At 37.6% G+C, this 24,999-nt stretch overlaps 1 protein-coding gene across 3 annotated transcripts in view; it reads left to right on the top strand.

Moving 5' to 3' along the window:
* The window catches only part of MDN1 (midasin AAA ATPase 1), an 86,407-nt gene that overhangs the window by 12,788 nt on the left and 48,620 nt on the right, over positions 1–24,999 (top strand). For all 3 annotated transcript variants that reach the window (XM_072331399.1, XM_072331400.1, XM_072331398.1), the window contains exons 10-42: positions 659–852; positions 1,427–1,508; positions 3,196–3,291; positions 3,762–3,874; positions 4,434–4,582; positions 4,679–4,739; positions 5,287–5,498; positions 6,431–6,534; positions 7,498–7,642; positions 8,579–8,675; positions 9,560–9,673; positions 10,324–10,471; positions 10,641–10,751; positions 11,561–11,712; positions 12,141–12,319; positions 12,664–12,872; positions 13,374–13,520; positions 14,305–14,446; positions 14,582–14,716; positions 14,797–14,935; positions 15,821–15,959; positions 16,054–16,184; positions 16,338–16,482; positions 17,390–17,519; positions 18,042–18,263; positions 18,947–19,141; positions 20,679–20,887; positions 21,375–21,497; positions 22,500–22,697; positions 22,790–22,897; positions 24,067–24,255; positions 24,401–24,490; positions 24,599–24,859. In XM_072331399.1, the coding sequence (XP_072187500.1) occupies positions 659–852; positions 1,427–1,508; positions 3,196–3,291; positions 3,762–3,874; positions 4,434–4,582; positions 4,679–4,739; positions 5,287–5,498; positions 6,431–6,534; positions 7,498–7,642; positions 8,579–8,675; positions 9,560–9,673; positions 10,324–10,471; positions 10,641–10,751; positions 11,561–11,712; positions 12,141–12,319; positions 12,664–12,872; positions 13,374–13,520; positions 14,305–14,446; positions 14,582–14,716; positions 14,797–14,935; positions 15,821–15,959; positions 16,054–16,184; positions 16,338–16,482; positions 17,390–17,519; positions 18,042–18,263; positions 18,947–19,141; positions 20,679–20,887; positions 21,375–21,497; positions 22,500–22,697; positions 22,790–22,897; positions 24,067–24,255; positions 24,401–24,490; positions 24,599–24,859 (4,869 nt within the window). The remainder of the gene's footprint in view (positions 1–658; positions 853–1,426; positions 1,509–3,195; positions 3,292–3,761; positions 3,875–4,433; positions 4,583–4,678; positions 4,740–5,286; positions 5,499–6,430; positions 6,535–7,497; positions 7,643–8,578; positions 8,676–9,559; positions 9,674–10,323; positions 10,472–10,640; positions 10,752–11,560; positions 11,713–12,140; positions 12,320–12,663; positions 12,873–13,373; positions 13,521–14,304; positions 14,447–14,581; positions 14,717–14,796; positions 14,936–15,820; positions 15,960–16,053; positions 16,185–16,337; positions 16,483–17,389; positions 17,520–18,041; positions 18,264–18,946; positions 19,142–20,678; positions 20,888–21,374; positions 21,498–22,499; positions 22,698–22,789; positions 22,898–24,066; positions 24,256–24,400; positions 24,491–24,598; positions 24,860–24,999) is intronic.

The following is a 24,999-nucleotide window of genomic DNA, read 5'->3' as shown; positions in this document are numbered from 1 at the left end:
CAGTGTGTTTTCCCATTTTGTCATATACCAGCTAATTATTAATAATGGAGCAAGAGCAGCACCTTCTGCTGTCCTGGCCAATCTTAGAAGTCAGTTTGACAGGGGAATATTGGTACTGGTTCCTGGCCTTTATCTGTGAAAATCTTATTTGCAGAAGCAGTGATTTTAGTTGGCAAGCTTTAGCAGAGAGCTGAGCTGAAAGGAAATTAGAGAAGAAAACTTAGTCCCACGTCTATCTTAATCAGGGCAGTGAATAAACTTGAGTGCTCAAAAAAGTTGTCATAAAGTGGAACAGAAGAGAAGACCTTCTGTGACGAGTTTTAAAATTGTTTCTTTATGACTTAAGAGTGGAATGTACTTTCATTCCTTCTGTTGGTATTTGTGCAAGGTATTAAATGATTTGCAGTAGAATTTAATTGGCATAATTCTCTTTTGATATTCAAATTGACATCTTAAAAATCACAGTGACTTAAATTTGTTTAAGAAGAGAGATTACAAGGGACTGGTTCCGTGCAGCTCACTGCCTTGAGTGTTGGTTCCTGTTGAACTGCATCCTCTTGAAATTTGCAAGGCTGATGGTTTCCTTCCGACAATAAAGGTTTACTTTATTTATTTATTTATTCTTTTTTTTTTTCTTTCTTTCTTTTTCTTTTTTCAGATACTTCAAAGCAGGTACCCCAACCTTGCTCTTGTGACTGATCACTTGCTAGACATTTTCATTCTCCTTACGGGAGAGAAATATCAGGCGTCAGAAAACACTGATTGTGGCTCCAGGCCCATACCAGAAGACGCATCAGAATCAAGATCGGAAAATAAGAAACCAAACCTGGAAGGACGAGAACTTTCTTTAAGGTTGTTTTTTCTTATACATTTATTAGGAAGAAATTTTATCAGCTTGCTGCGGTGTTCGGGTGGCTTTATGGTTTTAAACTTCTTTTTCTTTTGACATTGTTAGAAATTCAAATAATCAAACTGAAAATGGGAAGAGTCAGTTTTGAATTATAAAATCATGTTTCCTGTATCTCTAAAAAGAAAATCTCAATTGGAAATGATTTCCTTTACTTCCTGTTATATTTAAAAAGATTTTGTTGTTGATAATCATCTGATATCTTGTAAAGTAGTTCTTGATACCTTTCTGGGTGAATAGCATGCTGGTTTTCATGTTTTGGATTTCATAATTAATCACAATAATGGTTTAACGTAGTATGTGTTATCTATTTCCAATCAACCTTTTAGAAATCAATTGTGTTTCTCTTTATGTGCTTGTCTATTCATTAAAATATGGCATCCTTTTTTGTATGTGCCTTCCTGTGTACAGCTAAACAATATCTTGGTGTGGGATGGCCATATGACATAATGAACTAAGCTGAACATGAGAAAAGGTGCTGTGAATTTTTACTGTTATACTAAATCTTTTTCTTCTTAGAGACTTGTTGAATTGGTGCAGCAGAATTGCTTACAACTTTGACAGTTCTTCTTCAACCACAGCAATGAATATTTTTCAGGAGGTGCGGTAAGATTTAATCTGGAAATTGCTTTCCCAAATTGCATCACAAATCTTAAAATATATTATTTGGGAATATGATACAGAAATTTATATTTAAATATTTATATTTATTTATATTCCTCAGAAGCAATTGAACCGTGGTTGGAGCATTTGTCTCCTGTGAAGGAAAGCTGTTTGTGTTAAGGTGCTGAAAGCCAATCCAGACTTTAGTGCTGCCACACAGAAAGTACACTGCAGCAGTTTCAACTGATGTGAGCTGGGACTGCAAGTGGCTGAGGAAATTTTACTTTTCATTTGAGCATTTGTTTCATTCACTTGTGTTGCATGTTGTGTATGCAATAAGAAAAGGGCTCTGTGCTTAGTTGAGGGAGTATTTAAAATACTAGATGTTCTTGGTGTTTGCTACTTGTTGCTTAGGAGCTGTATGTACTCCCAACCGCCTTACTGTAAATGTCTCAGAGGGAGTAAATGTAAACAGTATTTATGAGAAATGCTCCCAAGATTAGAGTTAAAATGTGAAGTAAAGGATATGACAATTTAGATGGATACAAAACTAGATATAGAAGCTGGATTTATTAGAAGGAACATAACCTTCTATTTTCTACAAAGACACTTCTTATCCCTTGATGTCATGTCTGCCCACTGGTAGGAACTTGTATCTAGAAACAATGCTCAAAAAATACTGAAGGTTGTTTCTCTATTTATGTTGGGGTAGATTTACCTGGCATGTAATAGCTGAAGTGCATTTCTAGATCATTTAAAAACAGCTTCTCTTTAAGGTTCCCCTCCTTTGCATTTATGCTTTGGAGATGTAAGGTTTTACTCTTTAGTTCTTCACTGCTTAGTTAATGAAGCACTTGTGTGCTGCTGCTGCTGAATAAATACATTGTAGGTAATGTAGATGTTGAGGAGTATATCACTTAGTGAAGTGCATGGGCATACAGGGTAAGTATTGGGGTCTGTTTGCAGAAGCGGTGGAGCTCTGGTTCTTTGATGATACAGCTGGTACCCAATCCATGGCATGCACTGGCATAACACATCCATAGTGTGTGTGTTGGTTGCACAGTGTGTTAAGTGTTACTTATCTGATAGTACTGAATACCAAGAGTGCCTTCTCCCTTCACTTCTCTCTCCCAGGTTAGTTTTGGCTGATGTGTTGTGTTCTGTGACAGTAGCCCAGCTCAGTGGTGAAGCTTCTTGGCCTTTCAATGTGTGCTGAATCTCGGTGACAACCATCAGCTCTGTTGTCAGTAATCTTGTATTCTTCATGTAACTTAGTATCTGATTTTCTCAGTAGAAGTAGATACTTACATTTGCAGGATGACTTTAAGATTCCTTTTTCTTGAAACATGAGACTTCCTTCCTACTTCTTTTCTATATAGGAGCTTATATTCCAGATTCAGAATTTTTCAGGTATCCATCAGTCAGAGGCCTTTTTCATTTTTTTCTTCATTTTGTTCCAGTCATCTAAAAATAGCTTTTGTTACTAGGTTTTGAGACGCTTTTACACTGAGTAGAAACCACTACATTGTAGAGTTCTAAACTTCCTATTTCATCCCTTTGAACTCCAGTTAAATAATGTTATTTGATTTGTCTGGGTTGGATTCAGCCTCATATAAATTAAGGTAGTGCTTCTCATATAATGTAAAATTTGTATTGAAAAAGTTGCTTTGTCTTCTTCCTCGCAGGCATTGGACTGTTTCACAGCTATGCTGTCCAACCAAGGAAGCAGACTGAAAATGGCAAAAGTTATTGGCAGTAAACTAAATATTTCCAAGAAGAAGGTATACTGAGCTATAATTAATTCAACATTTATCAGTATTGGTCTATAAATAGAAATTTCTCTGTTTGTCCTTTTCTTCCATTGTTTGATGACAGGAATGTTTGTCCTAACCGTTCTTGGTTACAAAGCAGTATTCCTTGTGGTTTATTTTTATTTTGAGGGAGTTTGTTTTCTATTTGTTATGTTAACTGTTCTCAGGTTAAAGTTTGTGTAGTCGAGCTACCATAGTAAACAGAGTAGCATAATGGCATAGAACTCATTACCAAGTTGTTAAATGGAGAAGTATTGTTTATACAGTAGATAACATCCTTCAGGATTTTAGGTGGTGAATATGTAACAATCCATAAAATACTAAATAAGCTAAGGAAAAAAAAACTATTTGCACATTAATACTGGTACTGCGACAAGGGTGTTTTCAGCATTATGTTGCAGACAACATTGCTATTGGAAATCTTGATGCTCTCTTTACAGGTAGAGTTCTTTTGTGAACTCTTCAAACCAGAAATTTCAGTACAGGAGCAAGAAGTTTCTGTGGGTAGAGTGCGTCTCATGAAGAAACAAACTCTGGCTCTTACTGTAAAAAGGTAGAATATCTTGCAATTTTCAATTGAATTGAAGCATCTTGTGTTGGAATAGAATATATTGGAAGTGTCGTAATGGAAAAAATGCTAATCAAGTAATATCACTCAAATGGAAGAAATGTGAAGAGTTGTAATCTTATTATCTCTTGTAATCTGAGTTTTGCTTCCTGGGTCTTTTAAGACTTTGTCATAATTCTGGCTGCCACAGCATGTGGGGATGTTTAGATTCTTTTATACACGAGTTTCTTCAAAGCTTTCTTTGGATCTGCAGTTACTGTAATAAGATTTTGATGGCTCTTTATTTGTGGAGGGAAGTCTTTGTAGAACCTGACACTAACTCCACTGGCCTGGACCCTCTTTGGGAACCCTGAATTTTTAGGTTGTATGTTCAGGAAAATAAGTATCTTATGTAATGCTTATCAGAATATCTTGGAATTATTTTTTTTCTGTAACTCTTTTCTAAATCAATAATAATCATCCTGAATTCAATTTTAAGATAGATAAAATTGAGATGAACTCCTGGATAAGCCTTGGCTTTGGATGACTTCCTTTGTTTTTTCAGAACAAAGCAAACTTTTGCTGCCACTCGACCATCTGCAGTACTGATTGAGCAGCTTGCAGTTTGTGTTGTCAAAGGAGAGCCTGTGCTCTTGGTTGGTGAGACAGGAACTGGTAAAACCTCAACTGTTCAGTACCTCGCTCATGTTACAGGTAAATGCAATGTGGACACGAACTTGTGCAGAGGTTATTCAAGAAACAAAACACAGATACGATACAAGTGGATATGCTTTCTGTTTCTTTTCTCAGGACACCATCTGAGGGTTATCAACATGAACCAACAAAGCGACACCGCAGATCTGCTAGGGGGGTGAGTTGTTTATTACTGTTAGGTTTGTTTTGCACAACAAATTGGCAGTATAAGAACCACCTTCTAGTGCAAGCATTGTTGTATTGTCAAAGAATTGTCAGATGCAGACCAGTTTCGTAGTTTCCTAAGTTACTTGTAATACGTGTTTGCATGAAGAACCCTTGCTTTCCTTGCTGTACAACACAGGCGCTTTAACTGAAATGTATGCATGTATGTGGTAAAGTAATTTGAAAGCAGAACCCAAGGTTACTTTAAAAACAGCTGAACTGTTTGGTGTAAGTGTGATAAAATATGTGCTAGGCACATTAATAGTGGCAGAACTGTTTTACTTACTAGTGCTGTTCTGTCTTTTTAAAACTGATTGTATAAGGTGGTTTAAATAAGTGCTATTTGTCTTCAGTCATTATCTTAGTGGAAAATAGAACCCAGGTTTCCAAACTTCTTCAATGCATAATCATGTTTCAGTGAATGCTTTTGTTAGTACACGCTTGTTTATCATAGTCACAAAGCAGGAGCTAACAAACTAAACTCGTTTCCTTCTTTTCAGTTATAAGCCTGTGGATAACAAGCTGATCTGGCTACCTCTGCGAGAGTCTTTTGAAGAACTCTTCTACCAAACATTTTCTAGAAAGAAAAATCAGACATTCCTGGGCCACATTCAGACGTGCTATAGGCAGAAACGTTGGCATGATCTGTTAAAACTGATGCAACATATTCATAAATCTGCTATTAATAAGGAAGCAAAAGGAAGTGCATCTGGTGAGAATTCAGACTGATTGAATGCAGATCATTAGTGTGAACCATTACAGACAGTGCACAAGTAGTGATGAAGTTTTTGTTCAATGATTGTCTCTTCATTCTGTCCTTTCTTCTGGTTTTGAAAAACACAATCTCTTACCTATAGCAAAATATTCAAGATACTGTTAGAATAGTCTTTTTTTTTTTTTCCTAACTGATCACTGTTGTCTGCTATGTCTGACAATGAAGATTGGTTTGTCTGAACCATGGTGCTCTCAACGTTTGATCTCTACTGAGTGTGCTTCTTGTTTGCTGTGTTGGTGAGCAGTCCTAGTTGTTCATGAGTCATTCTGGCAAATGGATGCATTCATACTTTCTCTTAGACCTTATTAAGTCTTGACAAGTATTGCCTATTTTAAAAGCAGAAAAAGCTTTTAGTAATGACTTTAAAAGCTTTCTAGGAGCTTGTTGATGACTTGATTTCACTGCCAATTATGTGGACTTGACAAGTGCTGTACTTTGATTCATTGTTGTTGTCTATGAGTAACATTTTTTTCCTCTTTTATACTTGCAACCAATTTGGGACAGAGGCAATACTGATAGTTGTGTTGCATGAAGTGGTTTCTGGTCCTAGGGTCTAATGAGTGAATTTGTAGCTCTCAGGATGGGACAAGTGAACCTCTTTTCCCCCTTTCTTTTACCTGATTCTTTTGAAGATGCAGGTATAAAATTAAATGTACAAAACTAAAAGAGAATGTAAGGTCTGCTGTGTTTGATAGCATGATAGATGTGGATGTGGCATTAGAATTCAGTGATGGGACAGTGCATCTCTTGATGGTCTTTAAGGTCCTTTCAAAACTACATGATTCAGTGGTTCTATAAAATGCTGCTTTTAAATTCTTAATTCTTGTCCTATTCTATTGATACAAACATAAATTTTGTTTTCTTTACAGGCTCACCGTTGAAGGAAAAGTGGGAGGCATTTGGTCTTAAACTGAATCATGCTCATCAACAGATGAAGATGACAGAAAATGCACTTCTGTTTGCTTTTGTAGAGGTATTTATGGTTTGATGCTAGGAAAAATGAGGAGGATTGTTTATAAAACATTGTGATCAATATTACATAAATAACTTCCTGGCAGGAATCTTAATGTGAAGGAAAATTTGTTTCACAACAACTATGTGGAACAGAGTGATCTACTTCAGGGGGCTGGTGGTTTAGATGGAGGGAGGAGAAAAAGAGTGTGATGGTAGCATGTTAATTTAATGCTGTGTAATAAGGATTAAGACCTTACGATAAAAGGATATTGGCAGTATGGCATATCATCTTTTCCAATTGATAAGATTACAAAATACATCTTGACCATTCTCCAGTTGGATATCCTCGTGCACAGGGGTTCCAGTTAAATATTTAATAAGAGGGATGTGTACCATGTATGTATCTGGAAGTGATTTGTGTAAGGTTTCAAACCCATGATATTTTAGTCTAATGCCACTACGCATGGTAGGGGAAACTATAATGTTTTATCTGTAGCTCTACTTGGTCTGAGTATGCTTTCAAATTTTATAAAAAGACCAGTTCTCTTTCTGAAAAGGGCTAAATGAATAGATGGGGAATGTTTGAACGAGTATAGTTTTAATTAATAAACTCTATCTCGCTGAGAAATGTAATGCTGCTTTCGTCATTGTTTGGATTTCTTTAGATGAACCATCTTATGGGTGTTTTTAGTGGAGCTTTTGTACCACAGTGATGAGTGTTGCTGACAGGCAATGCTGTGTGAACGAGAAAGCCTAAATCTGTTATAAAGGAGCAGATCTAAATGGTGAAATTATTATGGCTGTTATGACTTAGAAAATAATTGCTGTTGTTGAGGGAGATTAGTAAAACTGCCATGGCTCTGGAAAGATCTGGTCCTGCCTTTTTGTCTAATGAATCCACAGACTAAAGTACAAGTATTTCCTATATGCAGATAATATATCACTGCTGGTGATATGAGTAACAGATTGATCTTATTTTTAGGGTACTCTGGCACAAGCAGTAAAAAAAGGAGAGTGGATTTTATTGGATGAGATTAACTTGGCTGCAGCAGAGACTTTAGAGTGTCTGAGTGGTTTATTGGAAGGATCGTCTGGGTCTCTGGTGTTACTAGACAGAGGAGACACAGGTACTGTTTCTGTCCTTTGTGCTGTGTTTTTTTTTCTGTCCAATCTGTTGAATTCCCAATCCTACATAATTAATGAACATTTACCATTATAGTGAATCTGTGCGGTGGAGGAGTTGTTCTTTCTAGACTTCACACTTGTATACAAGAAGTGGGAGGTTAATTCACTGCATCTCAGGAGACTTCAGATAACATATTGTTGTTGCTTTTGCCTGTTTGGACTCTACAAGGAATAGGACTCTAGCGCTTATGTTAAGCATTACTGTGTCTGAAGAGCATTCAGTGGGTGTCATTTTGTTTTCGGAAACTTGAGCTAGAAGGTGATGCAAAGTCACTAACCATCTCTCTTGTGCAGACTGCGCTCCAGCTATTCACAAAGCAACAGCCACTTCACGAAGCAATAGTCACAAAAATCCCCACCCCGTTCTTCCTCTGCTCCATTTCATATTGTTTGGCATGATGTGTTTTTAGTAGAATGTGTCTTTGACCTGCTTGGGTCACAGCCAGACCCAGAGCAACTCTGAAGGTGAACAGTAATACTGCTGAATATTATTTTCTAGCCTTACAGCTGGAGACAAATGTTGCGTGATCTCCCCGGGCTGTGTTTTCTTCCTGGCTGAGGGAAGTGCTTCCAATTGCTATGAAAGAGACAAAAGGAGTTTCATGTTTGTGGGATTATGTAATTGATGAAATACTTGGTGCTGTTAAGATATCCTATGATGCACAAACCAAATGTTCCATTTGCCTATGACTGTTGTGTGAAGATGTGAGGATACTTCTACTAAATCACGTGTGGTTATTTTCTTATCACCCTGGCATTTGAAGAAGCTATAGCAGTGCAACAATAGAAAACTGGCTTAGAAGAAATCTACCTTATTTAATGTAATAAATATCCTGGGTTCAGAACTTAACCCTTTGTTTCCTATTTCTGTTGTATAGAGCCTCTAGTACGTCACCCAGATTTTCGCTTGTTTGCATGCATGAATCCAGCTACGGATGTTGGAAAACGGAATCTTCCTCCAGGAATACGAAACAGGTAAAAAAAGAACTAAGAAAATTCTTTTTAAATTAAGGAAAACTTTAATAAAGGCAATGACTTTTAACTATCTTTGTGAATTGATTCAGCAAAGAATGCCTTATTGGAAGCCTGGGAATAAAAGTGTGAACTCTAGCTTCATGTGGTAGGTAACTTCCACATCACGGTGAGGGTTTTTGTGTGAAATAGTGTCAGGAAAATACTTGTGTAAAATTGCCAAGGATGAACAAGGGGTCTTGCAATAATGGAGAGTGCTGTCACTGGGGATGAGGTAATAATAATTCTTCACAATTAAATTGTGTCAATGCCTAGGAGGGCTACTACAGTTTATGTTCCCAGTGGGGATTATAAAGGAAAGTGCTTCATGCCTTCTTACTCTTGGTAGCTCAGAACTGTTGATGATACTTGCAAAAAGCTATATATTCAGACTTGTTCACTCAGAAGAAAGGTGGGTTACATGGTAGAACAGGTATGTATTTGAAATACTGGGCTTTAAGCTATGGCCTGGAAAATTGGAGATGCAGCGAATTCATTCCTCAGTAATACCTGCTCCTGAGTGTATGGATCTTCTTGTATTTGATGTAGTTTCTCCAATAGCTCCACATGCAGCCCCTTAACAGATTCATAAAGAGTGTGTGGAAGTGTATATGTGCACTTACTATATGTAAATAGTCATTTGCGGTTATTATTGATATACTGTTACTAGCTCCCTTATAGTAATAGCGAGAGGGGAGAGAGGAAGAGTGTGGTGCAGGAGAAAGAATATTTCAGTTTCAGTGTTAAGTTTAAATGATTTTATATTTGCAGTTGTCAAAAATGAAGTTCTGTATTTTTTCTATTATTGTAAGATGTCTAAATGTTATGAATTGATTCAACTCACGCAGGTTTACAGAACTTTACGTAGAAGAACTGAGAAATGAAGGAGATCTGCAAATTCTTATAATGGATTACCTGAGAGGCTTGAACGTGAGCAAAAATACAGTACAAGGAATTGTGAAGTAAGTTGTTGGTAATTTCTGGGAGTCTTTGCTAAAATAAGGCACAAAAAGGAAACACGCAGCTAATCTGTGGTTAGAGTGTTGTGGGAAACACAGTGATGTTCCATACACAGAAACTGCCTCAGCCTTAGGAAACAGAGTTTGGTAGATATGACTTTCTTAATTCTGTACTCGTGGGGAGGAGACTTACTTTTTTATACTAAGAAATACATTCTTGGTGACATCAGTTAAACAGCACTCTCGTTGCAGCCCTCTTTCCTATCTTAGTGATGAAAATGTTTTATTTCTTTACATCATACCAATGAAAGCCTTGTGTTTTTTAACAAGTGACCTTTCTTTCCTGTAGAATAAAGCATGTAATCTTGTTCTAGAAACTTGAGGAACTGTTAACTATTTAAGATACTACTGTCAACTTATTCTCCATGTACCAAGCTCTCAAAAAAAAAATGACTCTGAAATATGGTGTTGCTTTGTTTCACTGGCTGTACATATAGCAGAGTTTGGCTTGGCTTTCTCAGCTTATAGCTTCTGAAAACACCTGACAGTTGAAGATAAGCTTAAGTGTTTGTACTTTAATTCCTTAGAGGAATGTTCTGATCAGAAACAACACTGTATAACTGGAACTGTTTTCACCCTTTATTTTTTTGCAGCTTTTATTTAGCTGTGAGAAAGGAAGCCGAAACGAAGCTGGTAGATGGAACTGGCCACAGACCTCATTACAGTCTCCGTACGCTTTGCAGGGCATTGAGATTTGCAGCATCAAATCCATGCAGCAGCATACAGCGCTCACTGTATGAGGTGATTACCTGCATTGAGGTTTATTTCTGTTTGGGTAAAGGGAAATCCTCTCTTCTGGGTGCAGTATTGAAGACGAATGATTCTTTCATTCTGACGCATTCTGTTTGTTTTTTCTGCTAATGGTTTTTCACTTAATTGCTGACAATAACTTAATAACTTCTTTTCTTAGGGCTTCTGTTTGAGCTTTTTGACACAGCTCGACAGAGTTTCTCACCCAGTTGTTCAAAAGCTAATTTGCCAGCACATAGTCTCTGGCAACATCAAAAGCCTTCTCAAGCAGGTACGTAAAAATACTACTTTGAGCTGGTGAGTAATCAGAGTAGAATTCATTTTGCATTGCTTTCTCTGCCTTTTTTCTCCTGCGTTTCCTACATGCAGTCTTGCAGTCATATTTCTTGGTTTTTTTCCCTGTGCACTAAAAACCTGGAACTGTTAAAAAATTCAGTTCCTTAATAATTTTTGTTTCTAGATGAAATACCTGTATGTTAGATGGCTTGTTTGTAAATATAAAGAACATAGAAGACTGGACAATGACAGTATTGAGGAGTGTAGGCAGATTAGCACAGTGACTCCAGTAGTAGAACTTTACAGGCTTTGAAGGAACTTTCACAGATTTTGTTTTTAGATCCTAATCAAGTATCTTTGCTTTTTCTCTGATGAGAGAAGAAATATCTCACTAATTCAGGGAGCCCAGGATGAGTTTGTGTAGCTGAATGGACAGCTGGAGTAGGGGAGGCCAGTTTGTAAGATAAGCGTATTTGTTTAAGAATAAAAATCTTCGTGTCAGAAAATGTGAATATAAAAAGCTAAAAGCCAGTTTGCCATTTGAAAGTGTATTTCAAAATTCAGTGCTATGAGAATGTCTTTAGAAATGTTGTGGTGCTGGCAAGGGTTCCTGCCTCATGACCTTGACATAATTCACTCAAGCTTTTCATTCTGTGACAAAGGGATGGTACTTATTGCGGGAGTGCTCAGGGAGCAATTTAAAGTGACTTATATTGGAATGTTATGGTAATATAACAGTAGTTGTATTCATTAGCAAATTAAAACTCATTTTAATAATCTTTTACTTCTGTCATGTCTTCTCAGCAAATACCAAAGCCCCAAGGAGGGAGATTCATGCATATAGAAGGATACTGGATTTCTGTTGGGGATAAAGAACCTACAGTAGACGAGACTTACGTGCTAACCCCTTCAGTTAAGCTTAATCTGAAAGATATTGTCAGAGTTGTGTCTGCAGGGTATGTCTATTTTTTTTTTCTTTCTGTTAGTAAACTAAGTTAAAGTTGCTTATTTATTGTGTCCATCTAGTCTACAATGTTTAGCATGAGAAATATCTAGTTTGCTTCTGTCTTATGGTTAACTTTTCTTTGTACAGTTACTTGAGTTTATATTTCTTTAATATTTCAGTGATCATCTAGAAGTTTTACACTTAGAATAGCCAGCTTATTTCACACTTCTATGTAGTAACTTTACAGCTAGCAGTTAGCATTCGTGGGTAAAGTTCCTCATGTTAACCCTTTAGTGTATGGTCTTGAATTCAAAATTAATTAAATAGTGATGATTTGGTAATAAAGAATCTGTGGAAGATGCAAATAATGCTGGTATCTTGTATACGAGGAAGATATGTTGCATGCTTCTAAACCACTGTGTCGGTTGTCCCTCTTAGGACTCACCCAGTACTGATTCAAGGAGAAACCTCTGTTGGTAAAACCAGTTTAATTCGCTGGTTGGCTGCTGCTACTGGGAACCACTGTGTAAGGATCAACAACCATGAGCATACTGACATCCAGGAATATATTGGCTGTTATACATCAGATGCCTCTGGGAAATTGGTATTTAAAGAAGGTGGGTTAGCATAATGCATTTACTTCATGTTCCTGTGTTTCTTCCCTGGTTCTTTCTCTTGCCTTACTTGTCTCCTTTATTGCAATGTAGAGATAACCGTCTGTAAGGGCAGTACTTACCTATTCACATTCACTGAAAATTATAGTGATTTCTTAAGAGTTTGTCTCATCACTAATCTACTACTTGTCCTTTTGTACATAAAGAATTCAGCAGTTCAATCAGTTGCTTCCATTCTGAATTATTTTTTACACCGAGTGAAAACTGATTACTGAGGTTATCTAAATGCATACTCTGTTAGATTTAGCTTGTTAGATTTTTAACTAGAACTTTCTGTTCCCTCCAAGGCATCCTCATTGATGCAATGAGAAAGGGTTACTGGATTGTTCTAGATGAACTGAACTTGGCTCCCACTGATGTTCTGGAGGCTCTCAATCGATTGCTGGATGATAACAGGGAGCTGTTCATTACTGAGACTCAGGAAGTTGTCAAAGCTGACCCTCACTTCATGCTCTTTGCTACACAGAATCCTCCAGGACTCTATGGTGGCAGGAAGGTCTGTATAATCTTATTTTGAGTAACTATGACTCTAGAGAATGAATCCCTATTGTACACAGAAGTGTGATGTGAAAACCTACTGATTCATAGTACAAAATTAATATGGAACTCTAAGGAGGTAGGAGGTAGAAGATGGACCTGGAATGACTTAAAGTGCAACTGGATTCTTATTTAGATTAGATACAGATATCAAAGCCCTAATTAATTTTGAACAGTTGAGATTTAAGTGCCTTACTGAACTGGAATTGACGTATATTATAATTGATGTGGTATTTCTTGTTCAGGAGCACTAAAGGAGAGACTTAAATTATTTATGTATGTTTCAAAGCTCTTGTCCTCATCTAGACCATCTGTTACACTTTCTTTTCCATCTATGTGTATATGCTAATTTGTTTACTATGAGACTAGCCATATTTCCTTAGGATGTGTAGGAAAAGACTTATAACATAAGGAATATTGAAGGAAAAGCTCAAAGCAATAGAATGTTCTTCTATTTTAGGTTTTGTCCAGAGCCTTCAGAAATCGTTTTGTAGAACTGCATTTTGATGAACTGCCAAGTGCTGAACTGGAAACCATCCTGCACAAGCGATGCAGTTTGCCACCTTCTTATTGCAGCAAGCTTGTCAAAGTCATGTTAGACTTGCAAGTATGAGAGTCTTTCTTCTTTTTGTAGAAGATTTCGGTGCTAAGTAATAGAAATTCATTTGGGGGCGGAGGTGTGTTGTGAATTGATTGATACAGAACTCAGTTAAATGAAGAAAATCCACAATGAAGTACTTAGTTCAGTGGTTAGGATAGAGAATAGGGAAGATGATGTCAGATTTGGATGAAGGCCAACAGCAGCAAAAGCAGCAAAATTAATAACTGAAAGCCTTGTGTTTTAATGTATAAAACCACTTCTTGGCCTGAATCAGAAGTATAATAATAGATTTGTAGCAGCATTTGGGCCATGCCAAGTTTGGTACTATGTTTGAGCAATGATTTTGAGTGTGTGCTGGTACTCCTATGTGTTTAACAGGCATTTAACACTTAATAGCTAAAACTATCTTGTATTGTAAAGCAATGGCAGCAGCACAAACGGAAGCACACTCTTAAGCTTTGTTATGCTGAATATCTTAGTTTATTTTGCTGCAATGAAGTAAAGTAAAACTTAAAAATTGTTAGCATTCCTTTTGGTGTAGAACTTCATTCCTTGTTTGGATTTTGCTTTATTCCAGGTACCTATTTTCTTACTATTTTCACTTACAATAGTATTTTACTGCTGGGAGCCTATCAAATTCATGTACATATAGGTACTTTGGGACTTGTGACGATACCGTTGTTTGTTTTTTTTCCCCATACAGTTCATTTGAATGAATGTCATATTAACACTGTGTAAGGAATTCAGACAGACTTGTAAGAAAATGACTCACATCTTGTTCTTATGACAGTCTTACCGCAGAGGTTCAACAGTTTTTGCTGGAAAACATGGATTCATTACTTTGCGGGATTTGTTTCGTTGGGCTGAAAGGTATAGATTGGCAGAACAGCTGGAGAAGGATTATGACTGGCTTCAGCACTTAGCAAATGATGGTGAGCCATGCTGCTTTTCTTCTGTTGTTTTGAATCATCTCTGGGGAACTGCTTTGTAACCCAAATAATTAGGTGTAAGCTTTTGTTTCTAGTTAACTAGATACTAATTGATTTTTCTCTTCCTCTTTTTAATAGGTTTTATGCTTCTGGCAGGAAGAGTGAGGAAACAGGAGGAGGTGGATGTTATACAAAGAGTCATTGAAAAGCATTTCAAAAAACGTATATATCCGGAGTCTCTCTTCTCAGAGGAAAGTGTCAAAAAGCTCCTGGGTGAGTAGAAAAAAAAACAACGTGCTTGTAGTTCTCTAGATGTAGCTGAGGCTGATTAATTGCTTTTTGTTGTTGTGCAGCTAAATCCTCCACACAGATGTCAGTGATGGGCAAAGATTTTAAACATATCGTCTGGACTCAAGGGATGAGGAGACTTGCAGTTTTGGTGGGAAGAGCCCTGGAGTTCGGTGAACCTGTACTGCTGGTGGGAGAGACTGGGTATGATACAGTTTGTTTATAGTTTTCGAAACAGCCTCAGAGTTGAATGCACAAAGATTGACCGGGCTTCAGTCCTTTTTTGGTCTGGGGGCACTGAAGTCTCTGTCATGGCAGACTTGGAACTGTTGTTTTTTTTTCACAGGCCCATTTTGAGGGGAGATAATCATATCTCTTTCAGCTTAAGTCTTTAACTAAAGATTGTCTTGTATATGACTTCATAGAAATTATACAGAAAACAGTAAAACTGAAATTCCATTTCCATTTTCTACAAGTTGCCCTCTGGAATCTTAATATGTCTCACTGGGAAGCCACTTTGAGAAGAAGTGCCAGTTCACTGTTTGAGAGCATGTTTGTATTTTAAGGGCTTAACGGACTGTAGATGAGATACTACCTTTTTTTCCCCCATTTCTGTGTGCTAAGAAGGAGGTCATGAAAACAGGCATTCCCTACTCTTGAATTTGTTACAAATTTGGCGAGTAGATTTTTGTGGATGAGAAAGGAAGAAATACACAAGAAAGAAGTAATTTTTTTTATGAAATGGGAGCTCCATGTCCTCAACAATTTCCTTGGACTTAAGTATAGTCAAGACATGTAGCATCTCCAGTTCACTGAAATGTTAAGCCAGTTTGGTGACTGCAAGAGCAGGCTGAAATAAATTTGTTTTTCAGCCTGTAGTTAGTGCATCTAACTGGAGGCATCTTGTGCACGTCAGCAGCAGTTGTGACAAAAATGTCTTCACGTTGCATACAATGTAGTTCAAGGAAAGGAGAAGCAGGAAATTTGCATCTTGAGCCTTTGTGTTACAGATATTCAGTGAAAGTGTGAATCCTGTCCAAAGTGAGCTGGCTTTTATTCTCACTTTTTCAACTATATGGCTTTTTGCAGGTGTGGTAAAACTACCATTTGCCAAATCTTTGCAGCATTAACAAATCAAAAGCTGTATTCAGTGAACTGCCACTTGCATATGGAGACTTCAGACTTCCTGGGAGGACTGCGACCAATCAGACAGAGATCGAATGACCAGGTTTGTGTGACATTGGTAGTAGCTGGTATTTAAGATAATGGAAACAAAAGGTAACAGTTGTTAATGGTTTTTCATTTCCTTTTCCGTTTCTTAGGAGGAATACGATGGTTCTCGACTCTTTGAGTGGTGTGATGGACCTCTTGTTTTAGCAATGAAAGAGGAGGGTTTTTTTCTCCTTGATGAGATTTCTCTGGCTGATGACTCTGTTCTAGAGCGACTTAACAGGTATGTCTTAAATACGCTTAATATTAAGCATATCTTCAGATGGACATCGTAGAAACATGAGCAGGGTAAATCTAGCTTTTTAGGAACCTCTGTTTCTTGGCCTAATTTTAAATTAACTGATTTTATTATTTTTCTTTTGTCCTATCCCTGTAGTGTGCTTGAAGCTGAGAAGACATTGGTTCTTGCTGAAAAAGGTGGTCAAGATGATGAGGATAATGAAGTAGAACTGTTGGTTGCAGGAAAGAAATTTCGTATCCTTGCGACTATGAACCCAGGAGGTGACTTTGGGAAGAAAGAGGTAAATATCAAAGCCAACTGGAAGTATAATATACTTCTGTTCATATTAACTCTTCCGTGATTAGAAGTGCAATGCAAAAATGCATCAAGTAGTTCTGACATTCAGTACTTTCTGGTTGGAGCCTGCCACACTGCTCTAAAGGATGATTAGGATACACCTGTTCCCCATCACTTCTCTGTACTCTCCTTTTGACAGTACTGTGTCAATACTGAGCGGAATGTCAAAGAAAACTTACAAGGTCTGAATACTGTAGGCCTGTTTATCAGAATATTCCGAGTATGTGAAATGTGGTTCATGAATTAAGCAAATCCAGCCCTAGTGTGAAGCTACAGTAGTGTGAAGCTGAATTGCAGATTATTCTCCTTAAGACTTTTCAGGAAGTGACAGATAGAAGTTATCTTTTCATTCTTGATGAATGTTACAGCTTCAAATATGGTTTTCATTAAGTGGAAAAAACAAAATCTGTTTTGCACTAAGACATTTGCACTAATGAATTGTGTTTTGTTAATTCAGCCAGAGTTAAGAAAAGAATTATGGGAAGATGTGTTGTAATTGAGGCAGTTTCCACATGGTAGTTTGTTTCTGTATGCAGATTACATTGCCGCTGTTTGATACGTGATGTCCTGGAATGAAATGGAGTTTTGGTGCTTGCAAACCAGCTTTGTTTCTTTCTATATTCTTTTGAATTTTCATTTTTGCCCGCTGTTTCCTGCATTGATGCCAGTGCTAGAAATGTAAAAATTCACATTCTCTCAAAACTGTCAAAAAGTAGCACTATCAAAATTAGTATTGAGGGTGTAGACTGCTTGCTCTGTTGTTCTCAAATACTGTGGCTGCAAGGCTATCATGGAGCCTTGTGTAATGTGTTATGTAAAATGAATTCTTATGTAGACCTGCTTGTTTGCAGCTTTCTCCCGCGTTGCGCAACAGATTTACAGAGATATGGTGTCCACAAAGCAATGGCCGTGATGACTTGATACAGATTGTAAAACACAATCTTCGCCCAGGATTGTCTCTGGGTGGAATAAACCATCAAGGTGGGTGTTTTCCTGTGTGTCCAGTTATACAAGCATTATTAAGAAAATGGGTTATCACCATTAAACTTTCCTCAGAATTTACACCAATGTATACCTTTTTATTGAAAGTGTGTTTGTCTTTGGGAACAGTTCTGAAACACATTAGACTCTGTTCTTCCTTTATGGTGTGTGCTCTTTGATTAGCCAGAGGTGAGATCAAGGCAGATGACTGAATTATCCCCAGTTCCTTAGTGCCCAATCTTAGTTGCATTGTAAGTTATTGAAAGAACTCGCATTCTGTTTTCTGCCAGCGCTTCGCTGTTAATAATTTGGTTTTGTCTTGGTTCTTGAATTTAAAAGCATCTGTAACGCAGCACAGGCCTGGATTTATTCTTCAGTTGTTATGCTTATTAGGGTATACAGTACCCATCTGTGTTCATGCATTATGGCTGCATACACATGAAAGTTATGCTTCTTTTATAACAGTGTAGTATATTTGACCAGTAACGTTTTTTTTATAACTAATTTTTGACTTTCTTTCAGGAGCAGACGTAGCAGAGCTCATGATGGACTTTGTTGAATGGCTGACTAATCAAGAGTTTGGTCGCCAGTGTATTCTCAGTGTGCGAGACGTCTTATCATGGGTTAATTTCATGAATGTCATCGCAGAGGAGTCCAATTCTGCCAAGGAACATAGTCATCTTTCTCCACTGATGTCTTTTATCCATGCTGCGTGTTTGGTGTACATTGATGGAATTGGATCAGGTTTGTCTTCAGTGCTTGCTTTGTAGTGGAAAATTAAAGATATTTTTGTTGATATGTTTGAGTTGAATCCTGACAAAATGCTTTGAGGCAGCAGAGAACTCTAATGGGAGAAGTTTTTTGTTTCTGTTTGACAATATCTTTTCATTCTTTGTGTTTTCTTAGCAAATTCGAATAATATGATAAGCCTAAGTAAGCTGCGGGCAATAATAATAACACTGCAAAGGCAAATAGAGAAATAAAGAAAGCCTGTGTTTTATTATCAGGTTTTCTAAGTATTTTGTACGTGATTTTTAATTATATGACTTTGTATTACTGTCTTCCTCCTAAACCAGAGTCTAGCCAGTATCATGTGCATAGTTCAGAATGCATGTCTGGATGTTTGGCCAAGGGAGATGGGGAAGGTGGGGGGAAATTGAAAAGCCACAAGAAGTGCAGGTAAAGAAGGCTTGGGCAACTGTGACAATTGATCAGGATGACAGTGATGGCAGCAGAAAGGCTTTGGGAAATACTTCCTTGAGTTCTGTTGGTCACAGAGCAGTTTATCTAGTTGTAGAAACACTGGCATGTAAAAGCAGTAAAACCTGAACAGACTACTAAACAAAACTGGCATCTATGAAGGAACAGTGCCTCATTGTCATTAGATGAATGTGTATGGATGTGAACCACAGTTTCCTGATTTACAGGTACAACATCCTGCTCAGCTGATACGGCTTTATTAGCTCGTGAAAAATGCCTGACGTTCTTATGTGAGAAAATGAGTCAATTCCTTGAACTGACTGATTATCAGAAGAGTGAGCTGAAGATTTATGACAGAACGAAGAAGGAGTTTGTGTGGATGGACAACTTTATGGGAATCCAACCATTTTTTATTCCAAGAGGCAAGAGACTGTGGGAATGGGTGGATGTTTGCTCAGTGTTTTTTGCTCCCGGTAGTTCTGTTACTCACTAGATTTGGTGAGGCACTAGAACAGGTTGCCTAGAGAGGTGTTGGTTGCCCTGTCCTTGGGAACATCCAAGGTCAGGATGCACCAGACTGTGGGCAACCTGATCTAGCTGTAGTTGTCCCTTGTTCATTTCAGGGAGGTTGGGCTAGATGTCCTGCCAGGGTCCCTTCCAACTCAAACAGTTCTGTGATTCTAAGTAGAATATCTAAACAGTTGCAGAACAATTGGTAGTTTGTTATGAAGTTTAGGAAAACAACTTTACTATCTCCAATTGTGGTTGTGGCAATTAGGAAGAAACATTTGTTTCTGTGGTTTTCTGTCACTTCATGTGATATGGAGAATATCCACTAAGTTCAGCCTAAAGCTACTTGTGTAAAGCCTGGGAGGCAGGGATCCTAGGTACAATCCTTAGAAAGAATAGAGAATAATGTCCTGCCTTGCTGTACTCCCTCAAAGACTTGCTATGATTTTTGCATAGGCACTTAACCTCTGCATTTCAGTTCCTCATGTGTCAAGTTAATACAAATGATTCTATCCAAATACGGCTTTTTACCCCTCAAGTGTCCCTAAAGTAACTGGGGGGACCAAAAAGTGGCAGAGGTTCAACCGAGAGCTTTCTAATTCACCTGGCTGATTCCTAGTAGTACTGAACTATGTAGAGTGTATTCCTAATTTTGTATTTGTCATTCGTCTTTGAGCATTTTGATATCATAGGTTGTGTTAGTCATACATGATATTGGACAATATGGTGACATTTGTACATTCTTAAGATTCCCTCCAGATTACGGAGGATCACAGGAGGAGGGATCACTTTCATACTAAACAAGTATTAAGATCTGTAAGATAATGTGATGATTAATACCATGTGTGACCTAAGCAACACTGTTTTTTGCAGAATTTGGGGAGTGATGTTCCAATGAGTTATACTGGTTGGAATTCAACAGTTAAATGACGCTCAGTACTTTCTCATAATCATACGTCTCAATAACAGTAAAGAAAATATGTCCTTATCACATTTTAATTTAGGAACTGTTCTTTCATGGAATGGGCTGCATGTAGAACAGGTTGGCATGTTGTTCTATAACATGTTGTAATTGTATCCTTCAGTGCCCAAGTTTCCAAAGCTGTTTTTGATCCACAGAGGGGGATGGACAGAATTGTCTTTTCAGTGATAGATCTTCAGTTTGGCTCATGAACCAAAAATGGTCGAAGTTGAATGGCAAAATATGCTGTATTCATTTGCTTTTTGGAACACACCACATAAATGAGAATATAGGGGCTGAGTCATAGCTTTGGGTCAAATAGAATGCATACATGTCTGATCTCTGAGAAAGGGACGCAAACTTGATCTCTACTGCTTGCTGTAATGAGATCAGCAGTTAACAGGCAGAATGATCTCTTTCATAAGCACGCTATTGATAGCTCCAATATAAACTTTTTGGCTTAATATTTTTCTTTTCCTTTGTTTTAGGCCCCATTCTTCAGAGGAACAGCATTACGGATTATGCTCTAAATGCTGGGACTACAGCAGTGAATGCTCAAAGGCTGTTGAGAGCCCTACAGCTTAACAAACCTATTTTGTTAGAAGGGTCACCAGGTGTGGGCAAGACCAGTCTAGTTGCTGCCTTGGCAAAGGCCTCAGGAAACTGTCTTGTTCGAATCAACCTGTCTGAGCAAACGGTAGATTAAAATTGCTATCTTCGTAACTTATTTTTTATAGTAGGGGGAGGTTTTGTTTAACTTAAAAAACAGAGTACTCTTCAGGTATGGCACAGAGTCTAAAATGTCAGTATTTCCTTCAAGAGATTTAGTGGAAAGGAGGAGCGAGAAAGAACAGTAGACTTAACTGAGTGAATGCTAATTCTAGATTGCGTTCTTTTCAAGTGGAGGTATGCATCTTTGTTTGCTGTGCTTTGCTTGGCTTTCACAAAGCACCTTTAGGGCTTTTTATTTTTCCTTTTTTGTTGTTGTTTTGTTGTTTTGTTCCAGTTTATTTTATTTTTGTTAAATATAATAGCGTTCAGCATCTTGCAGTTACTAATTTATTATTATTATTAGGTGTTTTTTTTTAACTTACATTTAATCAGTGTTTAAAGAGGAGGTGAAGCTGACTGAACTTCTGTAATTTTATTTTTATTTTTATTTTTTGCTATTCTTTATTTCAAAGGATGTGACAGACTTGTTTGGGACAGACTTGCCTGTTGAAGGTGGTAAGGGAGGAGAATTCGCTTGGCGTGATGGACCGCTGTTAGCTGCATTAAAGGCTGGACACTGGATTGTGTTAGATGAGGTAAGTTTTGAGTGCAAATAAAGTATTTGGCAAGAGCAGAAGTGGTGATTTTTGTCACGTTGCATATATTTTGGCATGTAGGATCTTCAGATTCCTATGGGGTTTTGTGACTGACGTGGAATTTTGCTCAGTTGTAGTCATTTTAGTCTTCAACTAACATTTGTGCCCAGTTGAAGATGATCTCTCCACTTACAAGATTTAACTCCCTCTGGGAGTCTTTCTATCCACTGGATAGAGGAAGTGTAAGAGATCAGCTCTGACTTATATAGTAAGCAAGGTGATGATTGTGTCTCAGCCTAACTTAGTACAGAAAACCAAGGCTTTTGCATTTTTTTGAGGGAGGAAGAAATCAACACAAATTTTGGGATACATGCTCTCTTATGGTTCTATTTCACTGAAATACGAGGCCTTTTTTGGGATTAATAGACTGCAGTGGCTACTGATGGAGGCTGAGAAAGGATTCACTTTGTCAGCATTAAGTATGATACCACCATAGGTTTCTTCATGTACCAAATAGCAGGCACTTTCTAGTGTAGACGTACATAGAGCTCACATCTTTTTGAAAGTCTGTGTTCTAATTATTGACAAATGCAAAATCATAGATTTTTGTTTTCATACCTTCTTTTCCTGTTGTGAAAAATGCTGCCTTAAATAACCATGGAATTTTAAGTATCTCAGACTGTCAGAATGAGAGGGAGACTTTGAGTGTCAGAAATGTTTCTTCAGAACTTATGTTCATATTGCTTGAAAATACAGATCTTACGATGGAGATTTGTATTGTTGTTATCATGAAAACACAGTAATAATAAATATAAATAAGAAGTGTTAATTGTAGTTCTGTTGCTGCAGTGTAAGAACAGCCTGGCTGGAGGTAATAACATACAGCAGCACTGGAACAGCAAGGAAATAGAATTTCATCTTCTGTGTATTGCACATGATTAAGTAAATTATGCAGATGTGTTTTGTGCAACATTAATATTGTATCCTTACTTCTTTCCTCAGTTGAATCTGGCTTCTCAGTCTGTATTAGAGGGGCTAAATGCGTGCTTCGACCACAGAGCAGAGATTTACGTTCCTGAATTGGGAATGAATTTTCATGTACAACACACAAAGACTAAGATTTTTGGATGCCAGAATCCATACAGACAAGGAGGTGGAAGAAAGGGTCTGCCCAAGTCCTTTCTTAATAGATTTACACAGGCAAGTGTATTTGTTTGATGTAAACTATGTCATGGCCCTTTCTTGTGATTTTTATGACTATATCAACTCGCTGCATGTTCTTTATTATATAGGTGTACGTTGATCCACTGTCAGCAGCAGATATGGAGTTTATTGGGAATACACTGTTTCCTGCCATCGACAAGAGTATTATTTCTAAAATGGTTGCTTTCAATAACAAGGTAAATAGTTATTTTGTTTGTGTAGAAGTAGGCACAATGCTGTAACATTAAAAGAAAGGAAGAAAAGAAGTTGAATGTTCTGTTTCCCAGCACCTCTGTGGAGAAGTGTGTGGATGAAAGAAAAATGGAAATATATGCATAGGAAAGTAAAGAAAACCAGTAAATAACATCTGAATTCTGTTAGCACTGCAGTCAGACAAATAATAACTTGTATGGAGACCAAGGAAGCATTTGTTTTTCGTGGCAGATAAAATATATATTATTAATAATCTATATGATTATTAATATGATTTTAAAGTATTTTGATATTTTGGAAGTAATTATGGTTTGATGTCTTCATGAAGTAAGCTGAGAAGGAAGGTTTTCTACACACATTGGCTATTCTTAAAGTGCAAACGACATGAGATGAATCTTTTATGAGAACTGCAACGTATGCTTGTTTCTAATTTGAATTTTTAATCTGCTTCTTATTACGGGCTGCTGTTTGAGTGATAGGATCAAGTGAAAGTAGCACTTGACCTTCTCAGAAGTAGCAGCTTTGAAGGATGTGCAGCATTCTTCTGAAAATCTGAAAAAGGAAAATCTTTCCTGGTAGGATTTGTTTATGATGTGAGATACAGAGAAGCTCAGATCTAAGGCTGTGCTAATTTAAAAGATGTTCAGTGAGCATTGATTACAAGGCATCAGCTTTAATAACTGGTGTTTTTTTTTGCTTAGGTGCTGCCATTTTGTTTGAAGTGCAGTATTTAAAATTCACAGCAAGAGTTTTTTCATCATCATGCTTCTGAAATTGCATTCAGTTTTCATGTCATGAAACAAAGACGTGTAGTAACATGAAGAGAAAGGAACATTCTGTGGTCCTAGATAAAATACTTATTGGCAGCGTCTTACTGGGTGCTCTTTTAAAAAATACAGGAGGGAGAAAAAAAACTTAGCAGTGAGTAGCGTGATGAAGAAGTAATAGATAAGAGATTAATGAGAGATTAATTGAATCAAGACTTTTGTTCCTGACATCTTTATAAAAGTGAATACAACTTGTTTTCTCCTGTTGCCTGTCATGTACAGGGTGCCAAAAGCAGTAGTTCAGTTGGAATTCTTTTATATATATATTTTTGAAGACCAGTAAGTGGGTTGGAATAAAACATTACTTCTAATGCTACTTTTTCCAGATCGATAAAGAGGTGATGGCTGAAAAAAAGTGGGGACAGAAAGGAGGACCCTGGGAGTTCAACTTGCGAGATCTTTTTCGCTGGTGCCAGCTTATGCTTGTTGACCAGTCACCAGGATGCTATGATCCAGGCCAGCATGTGTTTTTGGTATATGGAGAAAGAATGAGAACCAGGGAGGACAAAGAAAAGGTGGGCTGTGTCCTTGTGACTAATCTGCGTTAGTTACTATCACACTAATGTGAAGTCGAGAGGGAACGCTACTTAAGATTCAAGTCTTCAGAAGAGTAGATAAATGAAGCCTGATTAGCCCCATCTACTCTTTCAACTGTTTCAGGTTGTATCTACATTTAGAGACATTTTTGGCCAGGAGGCTTACGTCTATACAGGAACAAGAGATTTTCACATCACTCCATATAACATTCAGGTAAGCTGTTGATGAGGCTTTGTGGGCGGTGAAAGAAGGAAGCGATTTGTACACCTGTGCACACATTTTCCTTTGAGTACTTACCCATGTGACTCTCATCCCTTCTAGATTGGTTATTCAGTTCTTTCTCGTGGCAACTATATTCCTCGTCCTGGCAGAAATCTGTCACTTCTGCATCATTCACTGCAGTCCCTTGAGTCCATAATGAAATGTGTGCACATGAGCTGGATGGTAATCCTGGTGGGCCCTGCAGCTGTTGGCAAAACCAGTCTTGTTGAGCTTCTGGCCCATCTGACTGGCCATCGACTGAAAATCATGGCAATGAACAGTGCGATGGACACGACTGAACTCTTGGGTGGATTTGAACAGGTAAATACTGTTTTGGTACTAAGGCAGTGTTTCTGCTTCCTACCTAACTGTGGCCAGTCCACTGCGGTCTTAGTGTTTAAACACCAAGTGCAGCCTTAGATGCCTTGGTCTTCTGGATGAGCTAACTCTGTAATGGCATA

The sequence above is a fragment of the Excalfactoria chinensis genome, chromosome 3, assembly GCF_039878825.1.
Source record: "Excalfactoria chinensis isolate bCotChi1 chromosome 3, bCotChi1.hap2, whole genome shotgun sequence".
NCBI lineage: Eukaryota > Metazoa > Chordata > Aves > Galliformes > Phasianidae > Excalfactoria > Excalfactoria chinensis.
The sequence above is the reverse complement of the archived record's forward strand: the minus strand, read 5'-3'. Positions and strand labels throughout refer to the sequence as shown.